This window comes from Phalacrocorax carbo, chromosome 1, assembly GCF_963921805.1.
Source record: "Phalacrocorax carbo chromosome 1, bPhaCar2.1, whole genome shotgun sequence".
Lineage (NCBI taxonomy): Eukaryota > Metazoa > Chordata > Aves > Suliformes > Phalacrocoracidae > Phalacrocorax > Phalacrocorax carbo.
In genome coordinates, this window is record NC_087513.1 from 113,405,580 (window position 1) to 113,431,487 (window position 25,908).

Here is a 25,908-nt window from a genome sequence, read left to right on the forward strand (position 1 = left end):
TTCTGAATTACAGCAAATAGGAACTTTGTCCAAGGCCAAGGCTCTGGAGAGGCACCGAATGCCGCTCCCTGCACCTCCCTGTTGCACTTCAACAAGACCCCACCACAACTAAAGTGCAACGTTTACATATAGAAAGAATATTTATGCCTTAATGTCGGGATCAGGTCAACCCCTTTTTGCTCCTCTGTCTCTAGTGAGACCGAACGGCAAACAGTAGCCCACAAATATACTGTATAGAACAAATATTTTGGACCTAGGATACAGTTTATATTTATTACTTTTACTGAAATCACAGAATCAAATGTTTGAAGATTACAACTGGTAAATTATACATATGTAATAGTTTACAAAACAAAATATAGGCCTTCAATGTGTCATAGTACAGTGTAGACCTTGTACAATTCAGTTCAAATGAATTTATATTTTGCATAACATATTATTTAGGATGTAAACTGGCTGACATAGTAGTGCTCTAAAAATGTTAACTCTCTTCAATTAGACACACACTAGGATGAAAAAAAGTTTTGTGACACATCTTAGTTTTTCAGTGGGTACTGGTGCTTCAGCCAGGTTATCTGTAATGCACAAAGTGACACTTCCCAGAATATGCTGACACCAACAGAGTGTATAGAGGCACAGGAAATAAAGCAAAACCAAACGTTGTGCCTTCCCATTAGTCTTCCCTACAGTACCTCTCTCAGTTTATCTTATCTGATGTAGGGCAGATGACCTGGCAATAGAAATCAAATGGATTTATTGCTGTACAGGAGTATTACGCTGTCCCCAACTTACTTTAATTCAGTATATTATCTCCTGTATCTGATGGGATTTTGACATTGCATATATGCTTGACTGTCAGTGAGTATGTTTCATATGAGAAACTACCTGAAAATTTCACAGTTCATATGATAAATTGTGTAAACCAGTTCCTAAAAATTAAAAGACAAATTATGCTGCCATTTAAAGTGGTATAAGTCTGAAGCAGCTCCTGCAAAGCCGAATGGTGTAATGAAGTTACTCCGAATTTACATGGGTGTAACTAAAACCAGTGTAACTATTTTGCCCTGGGAGTGGGAGTAATGGAGACCCAAATACTCATTTGCGTATACATGTACACGTATGTGTTGTTTTTACACAAGTATACACATGCACACGTAAAAAATATGCATTTGCATTTAGCCAGAGTTAAGTTCTATGTACGCCCACATATGTGTTTCATCATGGACTACGCAAGACTCATGTACATGGAAATGATTTTAGTGTCCTTACAGTGACCGTGAGCCTACACAGACAACTTTCAGGGCAAACACCGTGAGTTTTGTTTTCGACCTGCAACTCCGCAGTGTGCAGAGCAGAGGGACAGTATCAAGATGTTTGGTACAGCATGTCTGGAGGTAAGTTTTTATACCGCTCACCTGCAAGACTATGCCTGGGGTGTTTCAAATTTTGTACGCTATCACTGAAAACTTGCACTTGTAATAAAATCTTTTAAACCCCAACGCCACATTTTGTGGTGCCAGGTGAGGACCCGACAACTTCTCTCACGTTAAGAGTCATTACCGCTACACGTGATAAACCAGAAATACCTGCATTTGCAACGACATTTGAGACAAGGACGTTGAACTAGCTTTACTATACAAGCTAGTATCAGTGTACCCACAGTAAACAACCCTCTTGAAAACGTTACCAATGACAAGTATGAATGCAATGACGTACCCTGGCAACTCTATAAAAACTGTATCACTTAAAAAAAGGAACAAACCCCTCCAAACCAGCAACTTTTTTTCTGAAAATTGCAGCCCATGCTCAGAGAAACTAATTCTGGCTCCTGCCATAGGCTCCGTCTTCCTCAGTGACAAAGAACAGCACGGCATCCTTTAGCACAAGGTAGAACACTTGCCTAAGCATATTGCTAAAACCCCACAATTATTCATGTTCCATCCTTAAAAATCCTATTTAAAGCCTGCCCTAAAGATTGTCAAAGTCAAGGACTATAGTCGTTCCCTGGCATTTTGGAGCAGGTCTTAAGTGAGGAAGCATCACTCACTGGCCATCACAAATCCATCTAAAGCCTTGTGGCTGGCTCCAGGTCTTTGGTAGTGCCTGGATGGCAGCACACAGGTGGCAGAGAGGCTGAGCTGGAATTTGACTTGTGTGAATGCGGGCACTGATAAGCAAGGTAACTTTCAACAGTTTGGAGTAGATTATTTGCAGTCCGTAGTACTGCCCTTACGGTGAAGTGGCTACAGAAGTCATTTGTGTTGTTAAAGAAACTGTCTGTAGGAAAGCTGTAGGTTTATCTATATTGCCTTTTTTTTCCTTACACTGGACCCAATACCCAAAGTTCCCTTGAGTTCAGCAGTAGTTGGACTGGATGAAAAGTGGAAGCAAACAGATATTGTTATTTTCAAGGAAACACTGGCAACGCGTTCTCTGCTGCCTTTTTTGCACCTAACTTTGCCTGCTGTGGTGCAAAGAGCTACAACACTATGAAGTAAAACATTGCAAAGCCTTCCAAATTGGGCTTTTGACCTTTATAGCCATATATACATATTTATATATGCATATAAATGGTGGAAAGACTGAGAAGTAGCTTTATTAATGGTTCAGCCTTCATCAGCCAAATCATACATTGTTTCCGCTACATTTTTTAAGAGGCACACAAGAGTGTCTCTGTAGTGTTTTCACTTAAGCATAAGAAGCTGCGTGAGAGAAGACTTGCTTGCCACCCTGACAACTCTGAGAAACTTCATTCACAGATAGAGGACTCCCATGTACTACAAGCCTGAACTCGCTCCCATTGAAGCAAAGGGTAAGACTCCTACCAGCTTCAGCGGTAAATCACTGAGGCACACGGCATGAACTGCACGCCCCTGCGCGAAGCCAGTCTGTTGTCTGACTTCTTTAGGAGCTAGTATGGTGGGGTTTTGGCCCACACACCTTTACGACTTGCTAGCTGAGAGGTCTTCAAAGTGAAGTGTAACAAGGAGCTCTGAGCATGAGGTGTCACAAAATTAAGTATCTACAACTTCTCTAAGAAAAAGACGGCAGCAGAAAAAGGATATACATCTATACAGTGTGCTCACATGTATACACATATACTCCTGTTCCATGCAGAAAGCTTTCTAAATAAAAACATACAAAAAATAACCAGTGCCATACATTATGTAAACTCACAAGGCGTACTTTCAACATAAATTTGAAGCATAAATTAAGAGAGAGCGAGAAAGAGAGAGACAGAGACGACAGCAAAACATTTTAAATATAGAATTTGCACAATTGGTATTTTTGTTAAATAAGAATAAATAAATTCATTACATCCGTTCACATACCAGTTGTAAAAACAATAAATTATTTTATTTTTTTTCAGTGCTTTGTTGCTTTTTTTTTTTTTTTTTTTACAATTGTGATTAATCCACAAGATTATTCCCTCTCCCCTTTGTGATAAAACTGTTTCCACAGGAGGGCAGCTACATTTAATTTATACAGTCAAACCAGAGGCGACAGGCTTTTTCCTAATGAGGATGTCTTATTTGAAAAGCAGATGCTTTAAAACGCACTGATGCTTAGGGGTCCAACCCCACCTAAGGGTACTGGGGATGTGTCTCAATAAGTCAGCAGTGAATTTAACACTGAGGATTGTTTCCTTCTATGCAAAGAGCGATGCTCCGGGTTTCTGTGCCCTAGGTGCGTTTTATGAATCCCGTTTGGCAACACTCGGTAGTAATGTAAACAATGACATAACAGTGTGAGTGACAAGGAATTTAGCTGAGAACAGAAGCTGAAATGACAGTCACATACCTTGCACCAATTTTTCATTCATCGGCTACATGAGACAGCTATGACTGACAAAAGTAAGGTTTGGAATTGGAGTCCGATTACAAAGAACAGCTAAAAAGCAAGTGTTAACTCGTGCAGGCCGACCTAGCTTATCTTACACTTTCAGGGTTGCTTCCTTGGTCTGTCCCCTTTGCCCGCTCACCGTATAAAGGCAACTGCTTCTGGCTCTTGCTAATTTGCTTCATTACTACACTCGTGAAAAGGGAAAAATCGTTATAGTGGTTTGTTCTCATATTTTTTTTATTTTTTATAAATAAACTTTCTATGAAAAAAGATACTCTTGATCTGAGGAAGCTTTAAATTTATACCCGCATATGACATTACTCTTCCGGAGCCTGAATAGCATCCAAAAGCTTGACTCATCCTGTTGAATATATAATAAATTATTAGTACGATGCACACACAAATACTTGCACATTCCGTCTCTATTATGATAAAACACAGGGAAAAAAAAGCCACTTAATACAGCAGCTGTATGCAGGACAAATGTTAAGTCTATGCTGAGACATATGAAGTCTCCTTATTTTTCCTCTCATGATGGTTTCTATTTGTTATGAACCTTTTTGAGAGGTTCTAGAACTTGTGTAGTACATACATAAGTATAATCCTTAGATTTCTTGAAAGGAAAATAAGACGCTTCAAAGTGATCTTATGTTAATAGGTAGAGAAGGCAAAATCTTAACTTTCCAGAACTCTGCAAATATTCAGAGCCTTGATCTCAGTCCTTAGGGTGGGATCACAGATTAAGTGAGGAATTTTCCTCAAGATCCACAAGTTTGCATAGGACTACTCCTAATAAGAAGGCCACACCATCCTTGAAAGCTGAAGGTGATTACTAACATTCCTTGGTAGTTCATTTTGACAGAGGAGGACACCCTGCCCCTATTACTGTTTATTTAGAACAGGGTACAAAAATAGATACTTCTCCAGGTTTCGTACTTGTAGATGTAGCAATTCTATGCTGTTTTGAAATCATCACATGCTTTCTTAGAGTTCATACAAACATGCCACAGTTGCAAAAACATGTTTGTGTCAGCCCAGAGTGAGACCTGCCCTTGCTACACACGCCAACAAGTTTTCTTTACTCATTTCATGACTGGGATTTTCAGAAGAGCCTGGGGTATTTCGAGTACCACTGACTTACAGCTGTGAGGCGTGTCTGAAAATCCCCCTGCAGTCTCATACTCTCCTGTGTGGATGAACAAAGGAATAAGAGGCAGATGGGATTCTATTTTCATCAGCACATTATAACCATTTCTCTCGGCGCCTGTTATCTTACGGCTTAATTCAAAGCCTGCTTATATAAAAGGAAGTTATTTTAACAGGGCTGCTATCAGGCCTCCACCTGTTACCTGCATACGGTGAAATGCTCATCCTCGGTCACAGAACTTCTACCAGACAACAGTGGGATTCAGAAGTTGCTGCCAATGAAAACTATTACCAGCTACTGCCTGTGCTGTGGAAACAGTCTTACTAACATTGGGCAAGTCCTCCACATCCTGATGCGGTTTGACTTCCTAGCGACCCCTCTTCCTCCCAAATGTGGTAGATACACAAAACACGAATGCCTTCTATAGCTTTAAAAAAAAAAAACCCAAAACACACACAAAACAATCAAAAAAGACAAATAGTTACAAACTTTTGCTGGTAAGATGAATACCAGAGTTAGACATGATGGACAAAACAGTGATAAAATATTAACTGCTTGCTGTGTTTTTTTGACCTTTATAGCCTCTTCAAAAGATGTAGGTACGTTACACATTGTTAGAGTCAAGGTGGAAGCCATAGAGAAAATAACAGAGAAAGCAGCTGAACACAGCCTCAGAACATCTGAGTTAGAAGACACTTGATTATCTTACCTGTAATTTTTGGTTCTCTAACTAGTTTCTACAGAATACAGTATGCCTTTGTTTTATGGGAAGAAGAAGCTAGCAGCTATTGTTCATCGACAACAAGGACCCCAAGCTGTGACACAGCTGGAACTAGTGGAAGGTCTACAAGCCAAGTGCATGCAAATTCCTTCTAGCAGCCAAATTCTCCTTCTGTGTGTGTCTGACATACACACGGTGAGGAGTCGCTGGTGGTGCTGGTATTTGAGCAACATACATGTGGGGATCCCTGGTCTGCAAGCTGCTGCAGTGCTCCTTCTTGATGGAAACACAGTATTTGTCATAGAATAATGATCTGCTGTCAGGAAATTCCTAGCATGAAAACGTGTTTCCTTTTGTCAAAATCAAAAGGTATTACTTTTCAAAACCAGCAGCAAGCTCTTAATTTTCCAGTAAAACACCTGCGTCCCTTTCTGAAGAGAGGACCAAGTCCACAAGGGCTGCAGATATACTTTGGTCAATCACTTTGCTTACGTAGTTTGTCTTTTGATTTTTTAATAGAACCAAGTGTTATAAAGTGACATACCAAATGAAAGATATTTACAAAACAGTATAAAATAAGCTACTGTGGTATCATGGGTGCATGTGACATTTTCTAAGGACATACTGTATCAGAGGTAGGTGAAAAAGGGGAGATGATTCTGTAACCTTCAAATATCCCAGGATCCTCCATTCACTAGTTTTTCTTCTTTTGCATTATTTTATATTTTTGCAGACACAGAGGGCTTATAACAACTTTAATGCTTAGTTTTTTGACGTATTAAGATCACCCTACTATTATTTAAAGCAGTGCACATCTTCATTTGGTCCAGAAAGGCAGATTCTGCCCATAATTTGAGACTGTATGCAAGTACATTGAAGCCTTTGCTTCTCTCTGTCTGGGCAGACCTAATACCAGTATGTCAACAATGGCTTAATCAAACCTCTTTTAAAGAAGATCATCACCACAGGTTAACACTTTCTCAACAAGCATTGTTTAAACGCTGATGGTCTCTGGGAGAGAAGACATCCCTTAGCTAATTTTCCATGCCCGTCTTTGCACTGGACAGTCCTAGTGTGCCATCCTGTGTCGCATGTTCGAGAACAAGAAAGCCACGGCCCCGTAACCCAGCGGGGTTGCATGAGCTGTGGAGTTACTTTGCTGCTGCTGCTGCCGCTGCTGGTGACAGAGTTAGTCATTTGCCCTTGCTTCTTTGGCACGAAGAAACTATAGCGGACGTCCACTGGTTGAGTTGGATCAGTCGCAAGTATCTGCACAATAAGAACCTCCTTTGTGGCAGAGTGTCCCATGGCGTGCAAGAAATCATCTTTGTGGCTCCAGCCGCTGTAGTTCATGACAGTCCCATTGATGTCAATGATTGTTTCTGAAGTGGAGATCATATACTTTCCATTGACAAGGTACTCACCGTTTTTCTTTTTCAGGGCCAGGTAGGCAGTGAACCTGCTCTGGTCCTTAGTCTTGAACTGCCGAACTTTGATGTGGGTTGCCCCTTCCGGGATTTTCACTACGTCTGTGTAGCCCTTGCTGAATGAAGTTAAAAAAAAAAAAAAAAAAAAGAGTATTCAGTAGCTAGCACGAAATAATCCTCAAGTCTTACTGCAACACCTAACGAAGTCACTGGCATGACACATCTTGCTCTGTTTTAGTTCAGGCCCTTAATCCATCTGGCTTGAGGCTCATCTAAGATTAATTAAACGAAGTTCCACTGTTTCTCTATTGTATTGTTCTTTATGTTCCTGAAGAAGTTTCTGCTGCACTTATTCCAAATTGCTTAATCTTTAGCTTTAGTAATGATTTTAGGTGAGTCAGACACAAGAGGAATGAAAAATAACAGATAGCTTATATATTTCAGCAAAGGGTGGGAGATATGAAATACGACGCACGCTTTGCCTGCCAAGGGAAAGATAATGAGATATGCATTGGTTACAGCTGTTTCTTGCTGTCTTTACTATAATGATGATTAAGGAAAGCATGAGCAGAGTAACAGCTGGGTAGAGGTACCTTGGGAACATTTAAAAATAATCTTGATCACTGAGAAAAAATTTGTTTATTTTGAAATTCATAAAGCCGAAGATTAATTCTCAAGTGTCTAATATGAGGAGTGACCAAATGTTTAACTTGTACCATCACAGAGTTTTGTCCCTTGCTATTTATGAAGTATCTTAACTCAAATTTAGGAAAAGACATTTAACCCTTCTACCGAGAATGACAAGCATTCAAAACCTGCAGGTGTGCTGGAACTTATCACTATCTCAGTATGTTATTTATTTTAACTTTACTGATCTATAGAAAAAAAATCTAAAGACTATACATAGCTATAAGCTATCAGCTGGACTTTGGAGACACATATTTTCACTTCTAAACCTGTGACAGAACCATTCTGCAAGTATCTCATACCAGAGAAGTTTAGTGCTGAAACTTCTAGAAAACAAGGAATGAGAAAATATACTAAAAATATATAGAAGTGAAGGGTCTCCTTTGGATTGTTCAAAGAACAGACTGCTAATTTCAAGGATTTTGGCTGCACAAGAAGAGACTGCACAGGCTACAGATAAAATGTTTGCGCCATTCCCCTGCTATTTCCAGCAGTTACAGGACAATGACTAAAACTATATTGATTTAGCACCTCCATAAAGCTGAAGGAATATGGCGTGAAAAACAGGCTGGGGGGGACTCTGCTCTACAGCACTGCACAAATGTCTTTACGTAACAGTTGCCAAAATAACTCTTGTTAAAACATGTTATTAAAGTTACAAAACCATTTGTTCAAACACCAAAAGCAATGCTGGAGAATTCAAGTTGTCTGTGCAAAGAATTGTAACACTCCATTGCATAAAGAAGCACGTGCAGCCTTAATTCTCTTCTTTCCCAACTTCTGACACTTTAGCTTTACAGCCTTTTAAAGAAAGTTTTAGGAAGCCAGAAGATTATGTTTTGACTGCTTTAAAAGAAAAAAGTACAAACAAATGTTGTTATGGCACTTGTCTGCAATGGGAAATACTAGTTTCCCCTCCTACATTTAATAGTTTCCCTGTACACTTAACGTACAGATTGCACCAGTTTGGTTTATAACAGACAGCAACGCAGGAGCTTCTATTTTTCAGTGGAGAAAAGATAATTTTACTACAGCCACTGCCCCTTCTTATGTAAAAACAGTTTACAGAGAATTAAAATTTCACTGTTTTAATGAGGCGTTTACTTTGAAGTCAATTACTCGCATAAGGTTATTGTCTCAAACTATATTTCCAGTAAAAAATAAATCCTTGTCACTCCAAAATTCAATCAAAATCAAGTTGGAACATACTTGTTACTTACAGGTTGACTATTACTTTCTAAATGGGGCAACTTTTTGAATGCATTGAGGTTGAATTAATATTTTACTCTCTGACCATTCTCATTTCAGTTAAAGGCATAATTTGAGGAGTAAGATGGTGACTTCATAGGAATAATTATAATAGAATCTCTCCACTTCCAAGTATATCTATGCTACAAATCTGGCCTCACTGAAATTCATGGAGTCCCTTTAACATCTTTGCTGGAGCCTGGATTCCAGCACAAGGATCATTACTGAATCACATGAAGCATATCCCACACTGTCTTCTCCCTTTAGACATCCCAGACATTTCAATATTTACAAATTGGAAAGGATTTGGTTTATATAATTACTAATTTGGATGGGAAGTCATTCTTTTTGGCAGAGGTGTTTTGGCATCCTCAGGTGAATAATCATTGGTTTACCAGGAAGAAGATTAGTTATGTTTATTTTTAGAATAAATTCGCTCTCAAAGCCATTTTTGACCGCTATTAATCAGTATGCTGAAATGTATAGAAATAAAAGGTCATTTCAGGAGTCAGATTTCAACTTCTTGTAGCTTTCAATATGCTATGTAAAAATTTGGAAGATATAAAACAAAATCAAGTTTATGCACATTTTAAAAGATGGTACGCTAATGCAGTCACAGATACTGAGTAGAAATTGTCAACTGGCAGTTTCTAAGACTAGATCACTGCAGCAGTCCTTTGACAACTTGGAATCAATATGAATGATAATTAAAGTACTTGATTCTTCTATGAATCTTAAGACTTGAAGAGGGAGGGAAACGAGTTCAGACAGAAAGCAGGCTGACTTGATATTGGTATCTCAGTACAAAGCTTACTGCTACCCTCAATGTGGTCAGGGATAACAACGGGCGTGGTTCCTTTTATTTTAGTTGTATTAAGTTTAATTATAGTTAAAAGCTGAACTGTCACAGTAAAATGGCTTACGGATACCAGCTATAAATATTTTGGTTTAAAAAAATCCATCTGGAGATTGATATTATGCCCGTGGACATGAAGGGATATAGCAAATGCCATGCTGAAGCCTGTATTTACTTCTGACGTCTCATCTAGTCACCTAAGCTCCATATATACTCTGCGGTGTGAAAAGGTATTTTTCGGGTATAATTCCTCTCAGCTATTAAGGAAGACTTTCACAGCTGTGCTCTAATGCTGTCTGCTTCTCTCCACTAACTAGACAAGGAATCCGTGTCACTAAATCAGGTGGGATGTCCTCACTGTCATTCGAAGTTAGGTGAGACGAAACACACTCTCAATGTGTAACTTGCTGACACAGCATCATCTGGGAAATGCAGCATTTCAGAGAGACCCAGATCATTCTGACCCCAACAACTTTCTGATTCACTCCTCTCTTCCCTTTCCTCTCTCCTCTAGAAACCACAAGCCACCTGACACAGAAAGATAAGCAAGTAGCCAAGATGCTATGCCTTATTCTAGGCAGACTTCCTATTAATGGGGTGCTCACCTGTATCACTGGCACTTTGTGTCAGAAATGAACTGGGTGCAGCGTTTTGCCGGTTGATTATTTGTCAATTTTGGAGTAATGTTAAGAGGGCAGCTGTAAACATCTGGAAAGTGCAATAAAGCACAGACAATGTACTCTTTTGCTCAAACTTCATATGAAAGTAAGTTGCATTTAGAGACAGAAAGCAAGCAAGCGCATAGCAGAGTTACTATTTCCACAAGAAGATACATTTACTAATACTCAAGATCAATACCTCTTTTTGGTGAAGGTTCCCATGACTTTTGTGCAGCTGGAATTGTCTCCTCCACACACCCCGCATTTGTCATACTGGAGCTTTGAACCAATGATGCCATCGCAACCAGTCCGGATGCATTTTCCCCGGACACAGACTGAATTACTGTATGGCCGACATTCGGTACCATCAGTTACCTAGGCAATCAAATGACCGTTGGTTAAAACTACCAGGGAAAAGATCTGCGTTTGTGAATCTGACTGGCAAAGCCCAGGTACTTATTTATGTCACCTACTCAGAACAGAGTGCCTACCCTGACAGACCAGACTAAGTTTCTCTAACATTCCCAGCACAAGAGCAGATGAAATTTATCAAAGGGCTGAAAGCAATGACAGGTAACTCCACTGTAAGCCACCAAAATGACCCTGGCTTTAATGATCATCTCACAGCTCGTTAATAATAACAATAACGATACTTGTAGATAGGCTTGCATTTGAGCCGTCTACATCTAAATGTTACCTTCATAACGTTTAGAGGCAGAAAACACAAGCATAAGCATGGGAGACATTTCAGTTCGAATTACATCTGATGTAACAAACTGACCACAAGTCACATCTATACTAATTGGCTATTGTTCTGTATTAATTACTATTGTTCTATATTAATTGGCTCCATAAGAGTTATTTTGGACTCCCTTAACATAATTCAGGGTAAAACTTATTCTTTTACTCATAGTACTCTCTCCCCTCCAGAAAACCCCAGAACGACAGATGACTCTCCAGGCAGAAACCCTTTTATCCACTGCTGAAAACAAACTAGTGCAGAGTGCACTCAGAGGCCCATATTTTTCATGACTCCACATACTGAGATGTGGAAAAACTTACCTCATTTTAGAGGCCAATTCCGGTCCTAATGTATAACCACTGGATCAAGCCATTAAATCTAGTCACACAGTTAAGTCTTTGAATCATATGATTAACTTCTTTCCCCTTGTTGTAGGGAAAGTTTTCTAAGATACAGGACGCTTCTGAACTGGAGCATGATATCACCACTGGAGATGCCATTACCTTCTGAGAAAATACCACATAATAGCCAGTTCCTTTGGCTCGGCAGGTGAGCTTGCAAACGTCTCCGGGAAGTACTCCAGCATACTTGGGGACCCATTCAACAAACGTCTTGACACCCTTTGCATCAGACTGATAGCCATTCCTTGCTTCACACTGCTCTTGACGAAAAGATTTAGCTGTAGAATTGTTCACATCATTAGTGACTGCTTCAGACCACGCTGCAAATATAATTATGCCCATCTATTATACCAATTTATTTTTTTACATACTTTTAAAGTTACATCACTTTACCTCTTTACTTAGAACTGGCCTTCAAATCCTTCAACTGTTTTAGCTTGGAAATCTTCCCATGACATAATAAGCATTAAAGGACTAAAGTTTGCATTACGGTTCATTTTTCAGGACTGAAATTTCTTTTCATTCAAGTGTCCTTTCTGTACAGCGTCAGGGTGGAGATGGGGGAAGAATTACAGTATTGTATTAATGATGAGTGTCTTGCCTTGGCAAATACATTTTGGAGAAACTACAATGGACCTTTGTTGTTTCCTTTCACAGTAGATGTTCGATATTTACTATCTAAGAACAGACGCTGGAGCACGAACGCACTTTGGCATGAAGGCACTTACCATTTGCTGGGCAGGGTGCGACGTTGCAGGAGCGGTAGATGGCCCTCTTGCCTGTGCAGTACCGGCCGTTGTTTCTAGGAGCTGGATTGTTGCAGTGACGATAAGCAAACTGAACGCCGCCGCCACAGGTACGGGAGCACTGTCCCCAAGGTCCCCAGGACCCCCAGTTACCATGGCTTGAAGCCTGAAATTTACAGAACAGTGGGAGGTAAGGATATCTTCTAAGTGTGAAATTTAAGGCGCTACATCTCAAAGACACTGATAATGTTTTCCTCAGCTGAAGGTGATCCCTTATTCATTTTACTCAATGAAAACAGGAGCCTTCTTTCAACCCAGCAGAGCTGAAGCTGAACTGGCTACCTAGAAAGAGTATTGCAAGACCATGTAGAAGTATTTCATTCCTTAAAAAAGTATGTTATAAGGGCTGTAGCTCGATTTGAATAACTCTTGTAGTTTGCAAGTATCTTCATAAAGCTCTACAAGTCCGTATTTCTTCTGTGGGTATAACAGAAGGGGCAGTGCTACTGTCTACCCAGTAAATTTAGAACTATCTGAACTGTGCAGTTGACAGTTCTCATGAGCCTGTGGACTCTTCAGATGTATAAAGCTTACAAAGGGGACTCTGTCACTGGAGGTACAAACTTTCCTGCTCCAGAAAATATATTCTGGATGACCTTCATCCACCCTTCTCTTCTCTAGAGTTAGGGCCCTGGGGCCTTTCAGATGAGTGCTGGTCTTTAAATTTACAGATTTAATTTACCTCACAGTCTATTGCCAAGAAGTCAGGAAGCTACGAATAAGTCCGTGACAACCTTTCCGCATGTACTGACACCTGACTGACTTATTGAATGGACAAATATTCTACTCTGAAGGGATGCTCCCTGTTTTCCAGGAATGAGGGCTTTCATACGTCAACAAGAAAACATGCTTCCTGAAACTCAGCAGCTTTTTCTCCTACATCCCTCACCAATAACACTCAAATTACATGCTAAAAAACAAGGCAGCTTTCAATCTGACTTCCATAAAGTCCCTTTCACTCCCACAAAAATCAGCGCCTTTGCAGACCATGCCTTCTAAAGTTCCCTAGCTAAAATACCACAGCTGGTAACTTACTGAGTAGTATTTCTTCTTGGTTTTGTCAACACATTTTCCCTGGAGGCAGATCCTCCCTTTTCCACATGGTGTTCCCTCTACAGCAGGCAGCTTCTTAGTCAGACAAACCATCTGACCTTGGCGCACAACTGCACACCAGAGGCGAGAGCACACATCCATACCGGGACACACTGTGTATTCGGGTCCGAACGCCAGTTTGCACTGACGAATGGCATCATAGGTTTGTCCTGGAAGCTCCTCGGGGCCCAGGATCTGCTTTCTTGGTTGGTCCAGCAAACAGTTACCTAAAAGAGCAAACCAACCTATTATTACTCATTTCCTAATTTTCTCTGCGGTGCTGCACATCTGACATTCAAGCTAGGCAGCCGGATGGTGACAGCGAACCTCATTCAAAGGCTGCTGACGTGAACAGAAAGGCTCTCCGAGGTGTCATCAGGTTTTGGACAAGATCATACTATTGCAACTGCATTCTCACCCAGCAGCGCATCAGGTGTTGAGCTCCCTACTTCCAGACTGAGGGTGTAAATGAGTTTTACCCCGGTCCCTTTGGCGTTTCATCCTGGTTTCCTTTATTTGAAATTACCCCGAACACATTCTACTCTATTTATCAGTTTGTGATTTAAGGAATGATCAAGACTCACGGCAAAGTAAGCAAAACTGTAACGTGAATTTTGAGACAGAACGTCAGAAATGGTAAAGCTTCTAAAAGGATGCCAGAAAAATCACAAAAATCAGACTTGTAGCCAATGAGGCACTTGAAAGAAGAAGAAGAAGAGAAAAAAACCCAACAGATCAAAGAAAAAATATAAGCTGCATATCAAAACTAACGTTGGCGGTAAATCTGGACTGGGCTTTCCTTGTAAGGAACAAAACTTGGCTGCTTCTGGAATTAGTTTGAAGAGGGTTATCCACTTTATACAAAAATATCTAAATAACAGAAATAAAAGAAAAAAACAGCGTAAACATGTAGAATTGAGTATGTGTTTTGAGATATATTGCAGAGGTCAAGATTTGTCTGACACACTCTAAAAATGAGAATTCACATTTCGGTTCTAGCAGATCTACTGATGGATTTTTTTACTGTTGAAAAACTTACTTCTTGACATGTAGAACTATTTATTCAGTGTAACCTCTTTTACACTTCAAGAAAGGGATATGTGGTCTGGGCAAGCTTCACTTATCCTTGGCCAAAATAACTTACCACAATTTACCTCACTTTGGAACCTACACCAGTGTTCTTCAGTTGGATCATGGGTGAAAAAAACTACCTATAAAATCCTCACTATTTACACAAAAATGGAATAGAATTTCAAGCTATGGCAGTGAATTTAAACAAGCCAAATACCCCGCCTCTCCATGGCTTGTATTTTCCCTCCAGAACACACACTTACTGCAGCTGTTCTTTTTTACCTCTAAAGACTAAGGCCAATTAGCCAAATCAGCCAAAAATTCTTTCTGCATCATCACTTACTTACTACCAAAAAGCTCTCTGTCTTCTTAAAATTGTTCCGTTTGTCCTTTTCTGACCCTAATTTGTCCTAGCCTTATCTTTAACCTGGATTATGATGACTTTTTTGATGAAGAGCAAGGTGTGCCAATGCTAACTGATGAACTGAGTGCCATGAAATAAAGGTAAAAGTACCCTAGCATTCAAAGCCTGTTATAGGGTAAAATATAAAGTCATGGTGAGGAGTGAGAAAGGACGGGGTTTTTTTCTGGTGTTTCTGACAAGGACATCATTGACAAAAGTTTCTGTCAAAAATACACTCTGTAAAAGCAAAGAACAGCAGAAGTCCTACTTCATATACCTTGTGACGGGGAGGAAACCAGTACAGTGTTAGGGTGGTGACGGGAAGGCACTAGCATGTCAGCATTTAGCGGTATACACTACTACTATATATATAAACTGCAGAACTTATCAAACTCCCAAGTGCAACCATTATTTGGTATTTTAACGCATTGTAATAACACATAATTTCATCACGCCAGACACTGCTGCCCATCACTGAGATCTACCATGACTGATATGACTGAAAATATAAATTTAGAGAAAAAAGAAAAAGTCACATCCTCGTGTGTACTTGATTTGTCAATCATCTCAGTTAACAGCCATTTGAATATCTTTCACATGTAAATAACAAACAGATTTCAGAAGTTTACACTGCAAATAAAGCATTTTTTCCCCTTCAGAATCCAGGTGAATGAGATCCAGAGTTCTCCTTAACCATTGCTGCTCTGAGGAAACAAGTATAATGTCTATAAAGCCAGATGTTCTAGCTGATCTCACACGATAAATTCACAACTGAAGATAGGAAAGGCCCCTAAGGTTCCCCCACAGGGCAAAAAAAAAAGCACCTTTACATTTATAGATATTAGCAGTGGTAACCTATATTTAGACAGGTTGCAATGAAGTGCAGGTGTTTTCACCACCAGCTGATCCAACTTCCTACTTGTAATGGTCAGAAAAGACAGAGTTCAGAAGCTGGGAGGATGGTTTGCTCTGGCCTTCCTGGTAGAGAGGGGCAGCGAGGGCTTCAATTCACTAGACCGCATTGTAACATACAGTGCACGTATATAGTGCTATACCCATTTTTTGTCCTGAGCACCAAAGAACATCTGTGTGCCCTGGAATAGAGCAACATTGTTGTCTGATGACAGTGTTAATCAAGCCATCTCATTATCTCTCCACAATGTTATGTGCAATACATCTTGAGAAGAAAAGGCAGAATAAGATCTGTGCAGGAAGCAGATAACCAGGATATAAATTAATTAAAATAGAAATAGTCTTTGTTTCAGGTTGCACAGAGCACCGAGCACTCTGACAAACACAATAAATTTCAAGCAATCATGCCCCAGCCTAGTGGTTGGCATGACAATAAAGGTAATTAGTACCTTAGGAGGGAGCTGGTTAAAAGCAGATGGAAATATATGTCACTGTCTTCTGGAGACTAACTCGGCCTTTTCTTCCTGAATGTCAAACTGCTGTCTGGGGTCATCTCGTGAGTGGAAAACAAATGGTGGTATCATGATAATGATGTTTATAGTTCTCAGAGTGGGCCTCAGGAGACAGAGAATCAGCACCTTGATCCTCCCCAGACCTCCTGATTGACCTTGGACAAGACATTTATATTGGGATTTATTTGGCTGACTTTAACTGTATGTAATGCTGATGTCTGCAATTCTGTCAGTTGTCAGATGTTGCACTACTCAGGCAAATGAGTTTATGGTGTAATTCAGCACCACTAATGCAACTCATGAGATCAGTCAAACCATTGATGCCATTGATTAGACCCTGCTGCACTACGATGGGAACTTAAATACCCAGTTTAGGAGTAGCTACCTACAAAGTAAGTACCCATATTTTATAAGATGAATCTGCTCCCCAACATTGCCTTCCAAATTTAGAAAATAGGAACATCAGTACTTGATAAAGTGATGTTAAGGAATTAGAGCCAAGTCTGTGATGTTTGCTGTTACAGCAGTATGGGGTGAACATCTAAATCTATACAGGAAACTTACTTAAAGCTTTGGTAAGACATCGACTGCTCTTTTGCAGTAGAATACTGCTCACAGATCCAAACTTCTAGACCTCATTCACATTTCATTATGCTTAGCCATAAGGAGCAGCAGATGAAGCTCTTTATTTCCCCACCCCAATGCTGCCATGCCGTTTGTCACAAAGCACAATTTATAAGCTTGTGCCCACTCAGACCAAAAGTGTGGTGCAAACTGCTTATGCTGCCTACCAGAGAATGGATGAGTCTCCTCTTGTTCAGTGCTTCCCACATAAGCATCCTGTGACTACGCAAAATCCAGTCACAAACATCCTAAAAGAAAGCCTGGCATATTAATATCTGCATTCTTTCATTGCAACTGCTGTTTTGTGCCTTCCTTTTCTGTATTATGCCTGCAGCTCTGCTCAAAATTACACCTGAATGGTTAAGTTTGTTTTTTTTCTCTGCCTAGCAGCACTTGAGAGAGAGAGGATTTTCTTCTTTCTGTGGGAAGATTGCAGGGGAGCACCTTCTTGAAAACATAAAGGGAGGGAAAACACTGCAACTACACAATAGTACATCTGCCCCAGCTAAGAAAAAAATGAGCAACTGAAAAGGCAGACACATGCTTATTCTGAAGGAAACAAAGAAATATGGCTTGTTTGCACTGTTTTATTATCAAGCCAAAGCAGCCTTAAAGGAAGCGTCATGCCCTACTAGGATCCTGTGGTTCCTGGTACACTCAGCGTACATTACCAACGGGAATTATGGAGCTATGGATTCATTCACTGGCTGGAAGAAGAAAATAAAACCAGAAGTTCCCTTCCTAAAATAATGCCTGTCCTTTCAGCACAATAATTTGAAGAAACTGCAGTTTAAATCATTGATTTCCATTTTTATTTCCATAGATAGTGTTTGTCTTCTGTTAAGACACATCTTTGATTTAAGATAAATCACTGAAAAGCTATAAGCTTCAACAGAAAAGGAAGACTGTTACTTAGAAAAGGTCTCTGAAAGGCTGATATTTCAAGAAAAGAAATTCCCTAAGCTTTGTGTATTTGAAATCACACCAATACCATCAGTAATAAAATTCCCAGAAGACTACGGACCTTTATGATGAGAGGTTCAAATCTTCTGTGAATTATTTCATCACGTCGATAACTCTCTGAGACTACATGCCTGAGTGATAACCATTCATGAGTAAGAGAAAGGGCAATGTACCCTAACCTATGTTAACAGACTGACAGATCATAAGCCCTTTACATGCAGCAAAGAATACCTGACTTTGTGAAAAGTGTCAGCAGTTGAGGACTGCTAAACTTTGTGTACAGGACAACATGCTAAACAAAAATACTGTAATGCAGATCTGGAGGATCTGAAGACCCTACCTACTTTTATTGGAAAAAACCGGCGGAGTGTCCTGAAACCAGGACACAGAGTTATAGTCTTAGAGCTGTAGGACTGATTGTTACAGCCCCTCCTTACTTGCATATTGATGCCGGGTCCAGCTCATGGGTAAGGGTCCAAATTTCAAGCATCCCCCCAGATACAACAAGCCACAGGGGAGCTTGGTGGGAGAAATGCTCTGTTTGCTTTCTTTATTGTTGGAGAAATTAGCCAGCTGGATGCATAGTAAAGAGAAGCCAGGTCACAAAAAAGGGAAAAAATGAGAGCAGCCTTTCTACTTGCCTGCAGCAGGAGAGGAACAGAAGAGGAAATGTAGTTCAGAGTTCCTTGCACTCTCTAAGAGGTCACCGCTAAGGTGGCAGTGGAGGTCCCTTTTTTTTACCCCAGTGAACTGTACTGTACCTCAGTAACTAAACTCAAAAAGGAAAGTTCTCTTCATATGTGGAAACTAACTTGGTAGTATTAAGTCAATGCCAGAGCAATATGGACCATAAAACAGGCCAGTACAGATTAAAGGATCTAATAAAATTGAGAGAAAAAATGAAGTCATTCTCCAGTAGAGGAAAACAGGAGAAAATATTTCAGAGAGCACTGAAATTAGCCGACAAAATATTTAAAACCAAAAAAACCTTTACATTCAGCAGACATACCATACTTTTTATCCATAAGCATTTTAGTTACCATAACAACTTGATCCATTCGCTCAATTATGTCATTTTTATCTCAGCATTTTGGAATTTGAATGGTTTGTTTAAGAACTGCAGTTGCTTTGGGAGCACAATGAAGACTTTAAAATTCATTAAAGAGTGTAGAATATGCTTTTTTATTACTACTTTTGGAAAATTAAAGTTTTGCACTTATTCTGCAAAGGGTAAATGACATATTTAACAAATATTAGTTACATGTCTTGGAAGGTAAGCTCCTGGGGCAGAAGTAATCTTTTACCATATACAGCACAGAGGAGTCTTAGTTCTTGCTTACAGTCCCTCCACGTAAACATAATAAATACAATGGCTTTATAAATGCAATAAATGTCATTAATGGCAACAAGAACACATACACTCTGCTCATATCTGTAGTTTAGCACTAAGTAGACCATAACATCCATTTTAATTTCTGTGAGGAAAAAGCCATTCTTTTGTATGCTGTGTTTAAAGTACTCTCTGAGCTCATATCTGTGGCATTTGGGAAGACAAGACTATTTTAATGCTTTAAAAAAAAAGCATGTTCTCCATGTCCCAAATTGAATTACCGTGAACATACACTCCATCAATTCTTTCTTCTCTCTTGCACTAACACAGAATACACAGAATCATATAGGTTGGAAAAGACCTTTAAGATAATTGAGTCCAACCATACACCTAACACTGCCAGTTCACCACTGAACCATGCCCCTAAATGCCACATCAAAGGTCTTTTAAATACCTCCGGGATGGTGACTCAACAACTTCCCAGGGCAGCCTGTTCCAATCCTTGAAAACCCTTTCAGTGAAATAATATTTCCCGATATCCAATCTAAACCTCCCCTGGGGCAGCTTGAGGCCATTTCCTCTTGTCCTATCGCTAGTAACCTGGGAGAAGAGACCAACACCCACCTCACTACAATCTCCTTTCAGGTAGCTGTAGAGAGCGATAAGGTCTCCCCTCAGCCTCCTCTTCTCCAGACTAAACAAGCCCAGCTCCCTCAGCTGCTCCTCATAAGACCTGTGCTCTAGACCCTTCGCCAGCTTCACTGTCCTTCTCTGGACACGCTCCAGCACCTCCGTGTCCTTCTGGTACTCAGCGGCCCAAAACTGAACACAGTAATAGAGGTGGGGTCTCACCAGAGCTGAGTACAGGGGCATGATCACTTGCCTACTCCTGCTGGCCATGCTGGCCACGCCTGTGACCGGCTGCCAACTGGATTTAGCTCCTTTCACCACAACACTTTGGGCCTGGCCATCCATCCAGTTTTTTACCCAGTGAAAAGTACACCAATCCAAGCCATTAGAAGCCCGTTTCTCCAGGAGAATGCCGTGGGAAAACGTGTCAAAGGCTTTACTGAAGTCTAGGTAGATAACAGCCACAGCCTTTCCCGCATCTACTAAGTGGGTCACCTTGTCAGAGAAGGAGATCAGGTTAGGTAAGCAGGACGTGCCTTTCCTAAACACATGCTGACTGGGTCTGATCACTTGGTTATCCTGTACATGCCATGTGATGGCACACACGTTTGAACCACGCAAAGGGAGGTTGAGACTCAGCCAGCTTTCTAGACCTTTGCCTTGTTTTGCAAGCACTTCCAAGACAGTCCTGAAGATGAGCAAGGAATGAACAAGCTGGTACAAAATGTTCTTATTAAAAAAATAGATCACAGTAAAAACTAACATGTAGCTGACACAAGGTGTGATAACACATACCATGACCATCATCGAAAAATTCCGTTATAGTTGCTGAAGTGCATTTGGACCAGGGTTTTGAAGCATCAATGCTAGTCAGAATGGAGGACATCAGGCGCTTATCTTCCATGGAGCCAAAGTTCTCCTCACAAAATTTGGAGTCATCATGGGAAAGCCCAAGCAAGTGCCCTATAGAAATGAAATAAATAAATAAAATTATATGACTATTCATAAAGAGTTTACCAGCTAAAGCTCACAGTCAAGGTATAATGAATTGTATAATTCATTCTCAAATTTTGAACAGCAGCCCAAAGCAGGCCACTTGAAACATGGCATCTCTGCCTGAAGACAAAAAAAAGCTGTGACAGTTTACACCATTACATATAGCAAGGAAATAGTGCCATCAGCTGACATCTCATTGAACTGTGCTAGTTGAAACCTGTTGAAGACTAAAGTGAACTGTGCTCATTTATACTAGTCAACAATTTAGTTCTTACTGTTCTTCCAAATCATCTACAGCAAGAAAGACTTCACTCTGTGAAGATGTTCTGCAACTGTCTAGAAAGGTGCTACTATATGTTTCTAAATGGACAGAGTGCTAGCATTTATGGAGCAACTAAACAAACTGTATGTACATTCTTAAAGTGCTTTTTAGCATTGTTTTGGTTAGGGTTTTAGTTTTGCTGGGTTTTGTTTTTGGATGTATATGGTATTAGATATTTATACTCCAGAACACAAAATAATGCGCACAAAAAGCAGTACATGATGGAACTTGCAAAAATCCTTAATGCCCAGGGAAGCTCAGTCAAGTGCTAGATGAGTTCTTGTAAGGGCAACAGCAACCTTTTCTGTAGATCAGTGATCCCCATCTTCTCTAGTCTCTGGGCAACAATAATAGATTGCAGGCAACACACTTTGTTCCCTCTGTAAACATCAGGTTTAACTTTAATTTCTACACCCACACTGGATTATTTCACAGCCAACTTACTATCCAAGAGATAGAACACTGAATGAGAACCAAAGCTGCAGGGAGCTCAAGCCTGAACTTAACACTCATAGTCTTCAACCTAGGCCTGGAGATGATTAATCAGGCATCCAGGGCTAGACCAAGAGTGCTTTAATGGCAAGGACAAAGACCATCCACCAAAGACACTGGAGAGAAATAAACCTGATGCCCTCAAATAGGAGCTGAAGAGACAGATTTTATTCTTCTGCAATAACTAAAAGCTTTCTACATACCATCGGCTTCACGTTTTGGTATAACTGCTGCAGACTAGTGTAAGGTGACGCAAGCAGGGATACCGATGGCAGGATATCGTATTCTGATATCCATAGCAATAGGCATGACAGTAGTAACAACAAAAATAATACCTACCATACAGGCTGGAGAAGAAGAAAATCAACAAAATTTACCTATTTGGCTTATATAAACTTGCTGTTTTCATCTGCTTTGGAGGGGAAGCCATGAGGAAAGACATGGAGGCAGCACTCACTGCCAAGATGTCTCTGACATCAGGAAAGCACCTATATGACCAGAAGTCTGTGCTAAGGCTGCAGGAGATCTGTCCTGTGAGGGAAGCCAAGGTATCATCTGGCAGCCTCACTCACGTGCTGGGTTCCTGACCTGAGGATGGAGCTACAGGAAAAGTGACAAGAGGACCTTGATCTATCAATTGTAGTTGCACCAGTGGTGACTGAAAACAGCCAGTCTGTCTTCTGCAGCTACTGGATTCCCACTGGAGGGGACGTGAGAAGGAGAATGAAGAGAGCATTTATCTTTTTTTCTCTCTTCCTCTGATGTGCACACATTTACCAACATCATTCAAACGCAGCTACTATTTGAACAAAAGGCCCTGTATTATAATAAATGCTAGTAATAATTTATTCAAGGAACCTGGGTCAACGCTGATGAGAGTTAATACTCCTTTCCCTGTTTCTACTGTTGCTAATTGCTATTGCAATGCTGTATCACGAGTCCATTGTTGCAAAAACATACTGAATCAAACCTTCATACTGAAGGCACGTCTAACTACTGTTGTATTTTATATGCAAGATTTGGGCTTATTTTTTTCTGAGAAGTAAAAACACTTTCCTTTGGCAATACTTATTATATATGGGCCAGATAATGCTATTTTTATTCTGTGCTGAGACACAACTGAGTATCAGTAGGTACATGTCAAGTGTCAGTCAGATATAACACAATATAAATACTTGCTTTGACGAGGCGACAACATCTTTGTTGTTGAGCAAAATAATTTACTAGTAAGATTACGATTTCAAGCAGACACGTTTCTCTGACAGAGTAACCAAACAGTGCATCCCTTCTAACCTATAGAGCAAATTCTGTGGAAGTGTCACAGGCTAAGCGTTTAATGAATCAGCAGCCACTGTGCCAATGAGGACTACCTCTGATTTTGCCGAAGTCCTAGACACTGACAATGAGTGTCTTCAAGAAACCAAAGATGATGTTATTTTTGGCTGCCGTTCTATACAAAGTTATCGCTATGCTTGTATTTCTGCCAACACACTGAATGGCACCAGGTCACACCTCATGCCTGAGAACTATGAACAGAGCTGACAGGTTAATGAACCTCAACACATGCCTAGTAGTAATATAACTAGAACCATTTTCTGCTGACATTAAATAACTCCTGCAGCATGTTTCACCAGTGTTCTGCTAACTTAAGTAAACATTTACTAGAGAGGGCTTTAGCGCCATCCCCTAGCTTTTGCTGATGTACCCTCAATATGCGGCACAGCTCTCCGTTTAAATCAGGACCACGCGCACACACTGCTTTGCAGAGCTGTTCAGGAGTTTCAGCCAGTTTCTTGTACTTTACTTGAATCTGTGCACTTGATTTTGCATATATCACCAATCAATTATACAGGACTATTTGCAAAAAATCAGCCCAGCAAGCATGAAAACACCATGTTGGTTGACCTAAGTCTCACTATAGCAACCTTCTCTGAGACAACTTCTAAGCTTAAAGGTTGCAGGAGCAATGCTTTTGTATTTAATGTCTCAAGACTGCTCACAGTTGTAACACCGCAAGAAATTACTTCACTGCAGCATGCTTGTGAAATAAGGTAATGAGGTTCTGTCAGTGGAAAAGGACTTTCATTTGTAAGGCACTAAATAGCTCCCAGTGAATAACAGAAGCTGGAGGATTGTTCAAAAAGTTCAGCTGAATAACATTACATGGCACACAATGCAAGTTCCGTGTCGGTTACAAATAACAGTTTTGGTGCAAACTAGCAATTTGAGAACTGTATTTTTCGGAGTGCTCAATGTTTTATAGCACCATTCAGAACTACCCAAAACTCTGTGATGAGAAGGATTTAGTCTTGTAGGGCAGAGTTCAAGTTTCTTAACACCCTCTGATACTGCCCTGCAACACTCCACCCGTTTAAGATACAACTTTGCTCTCTACACAAATCCCTTTCTTGCATAACTGCACTTCACCTTTCGTAACTTTGTTCATCTTACATGACAGACATCCCACATAAGCCCAAAGTAAATGACTCAATACAATGCAGATATGCACAGGCCCTGTTAACGGTGATGCTTCTGAATGTGCAACTTGGACACCTCTGAGTTTCTCTGTTACCTATGACATTCTTTTAACACAGTTTTTGTGTGTGTAAGTTCCTCCTTGCACCAACTTCATCAATCCTGGCTTCAGAAAGACCTCTGTCTTTCCTACGTGCGTTTTTCAGCACCAGCTCCTCCTGCAGTGCAGTTTGTAAGCAACAGCAGCATAGACTACCTATCGTAAGAGCAATGTGGTCACAGCACGTGAAACTATGGAAATCCTAGAGCTGAGCAATGCGAATGCTCCTAGAGCAGGCCAGGGAGTATATTGTGCTTTATCTACCTCCTGGCTTTCCCTGCCTAAAGATGGTATAGTCTTCTTCCCTCTCTGCTCTTAAAAGATGCACTGATTCTGCGGAGAATGTAACTGCTGAGCTGTGGGTTGAAGTTGTTCTTTTTCCTTTCTTTTTTTCTTCCTCCATATATATAAAAAAAGAATATCCTTCAGATATGAGAAAGCTTGCAGCCAAATCTCAAGGTCTTCACTTTGAGCAGGGAGAATGCAAATTTTTCCATAAAATGACTGCAAATTCATCTCCCTCTCAGAAATGGCTGGACAGTCTCTGTGGAGAAGTTCAGAGTAAGTAAATAAAATGAAACGCTTCTCAGGCGACTATTCAGCACAGAACATTTCATCCCAAAATCTTTGGCAAAAGCACAGGAAACTGAAACAGGGTCATCTTCTGGAAAGTGTTAAGCTACTGGCTTCACCTCTATTTAGAGTGCAGCGTAACTTCTATACTTTACAGTGATAAATGGGGTAAACAGAGGACACACCTCATTAACAGTGTCGTCTTTGTCATATTAAATCAGGCCATTATTCTAATGCATGAAAAGAACTAAGTCATTTGGCTTTTCAAGGAGAAGCTCCCCAAAGTATTTGTGAATCTCTCGTGTTAATTTTGTATTGACAAGGAAAGAAGTAGTAAGTAGTGAATATTTTCCAAAATATATAATTCTGATTGTCAGTATTTGAACTTTTAAACTAACCATCAGTGACATTAGTGAGTGTAACGTCTGTTAATGACATTAAATATATGGCACTTCTACACCTCTGCCCTTTGTCCTTTGGCATCCAAGAACTAAAGAAGGGACACTTCCCTTCCTATTTGAAAAGTATTCCCCCCACACTACTAGGGTGCATGAACATGCTGGTATTACCACATACTGCTGAGGACATTAGGGTGGTTTCTGGCATTTACTGGTGAGTGCTTTCTTTCATAAAAACCAATACGAAAAAGTGACCAGTGATCCTTCAAGTGATCCTGTATGTAGGCATAATTCCAGCAAACGCTTTGGGCAAAAGCAAAGACTTAATGAACACAAATTTTATAATGAAGGCTTTTAAAAACTATGCCAATTTTAGCACCACAACATTTTGTACTACTATGCACTTCGAACCAGGCTATTGAAAAAAGAAAAAAAACAGACTCCCAGCAGCTGTGTAAAATGATGACTGATTGAGAAT

General features: G+C 40.2%; 1 protein-coding gene across 1 annotated transcript in view; it reads right to left on the bottom strand.

The window, feature by feature from the left end:
- Positions 1-259: 259 nt before the first annotated feature.
- ADAMTS5 (ADAM metallopeptidase with thrombospondin type 1 motif 5) overlaps positions 260-25,908 on the bottom strand; it is a 47,699-nt gene continuing 22,050 nt past the window's right edge. Inside the window, exons 3-8 of the mRNA XM_064470281.1 lie at positions 20,870-21,037; positions 13,573-13,856; positions 12,460-12,643; positions 11,834-12,009; positions 10,788-10,963; positions 260-7,254 (exon numbers count right to left, since the gene is read on the bottom strand). Coding sequence (XP_064326351.1) covers positions 6,681-7,254; positions 10,788-10,963; positions 11,834-12,009; positions 12,460-12,643; positions 13,573-13,856; positions 20,870-21,037 — 1,562 coding nt within the window. The 3' untranslated portion in view covers positions 260-6,680. The remainder of the gene's footprint in view (positions 7,255-10,787; positions 10,964-11,833; positions 12,010-12,459; positions 12,644-13,572; positions 13,857-20,869; positions 21,038-25,908) is intronic.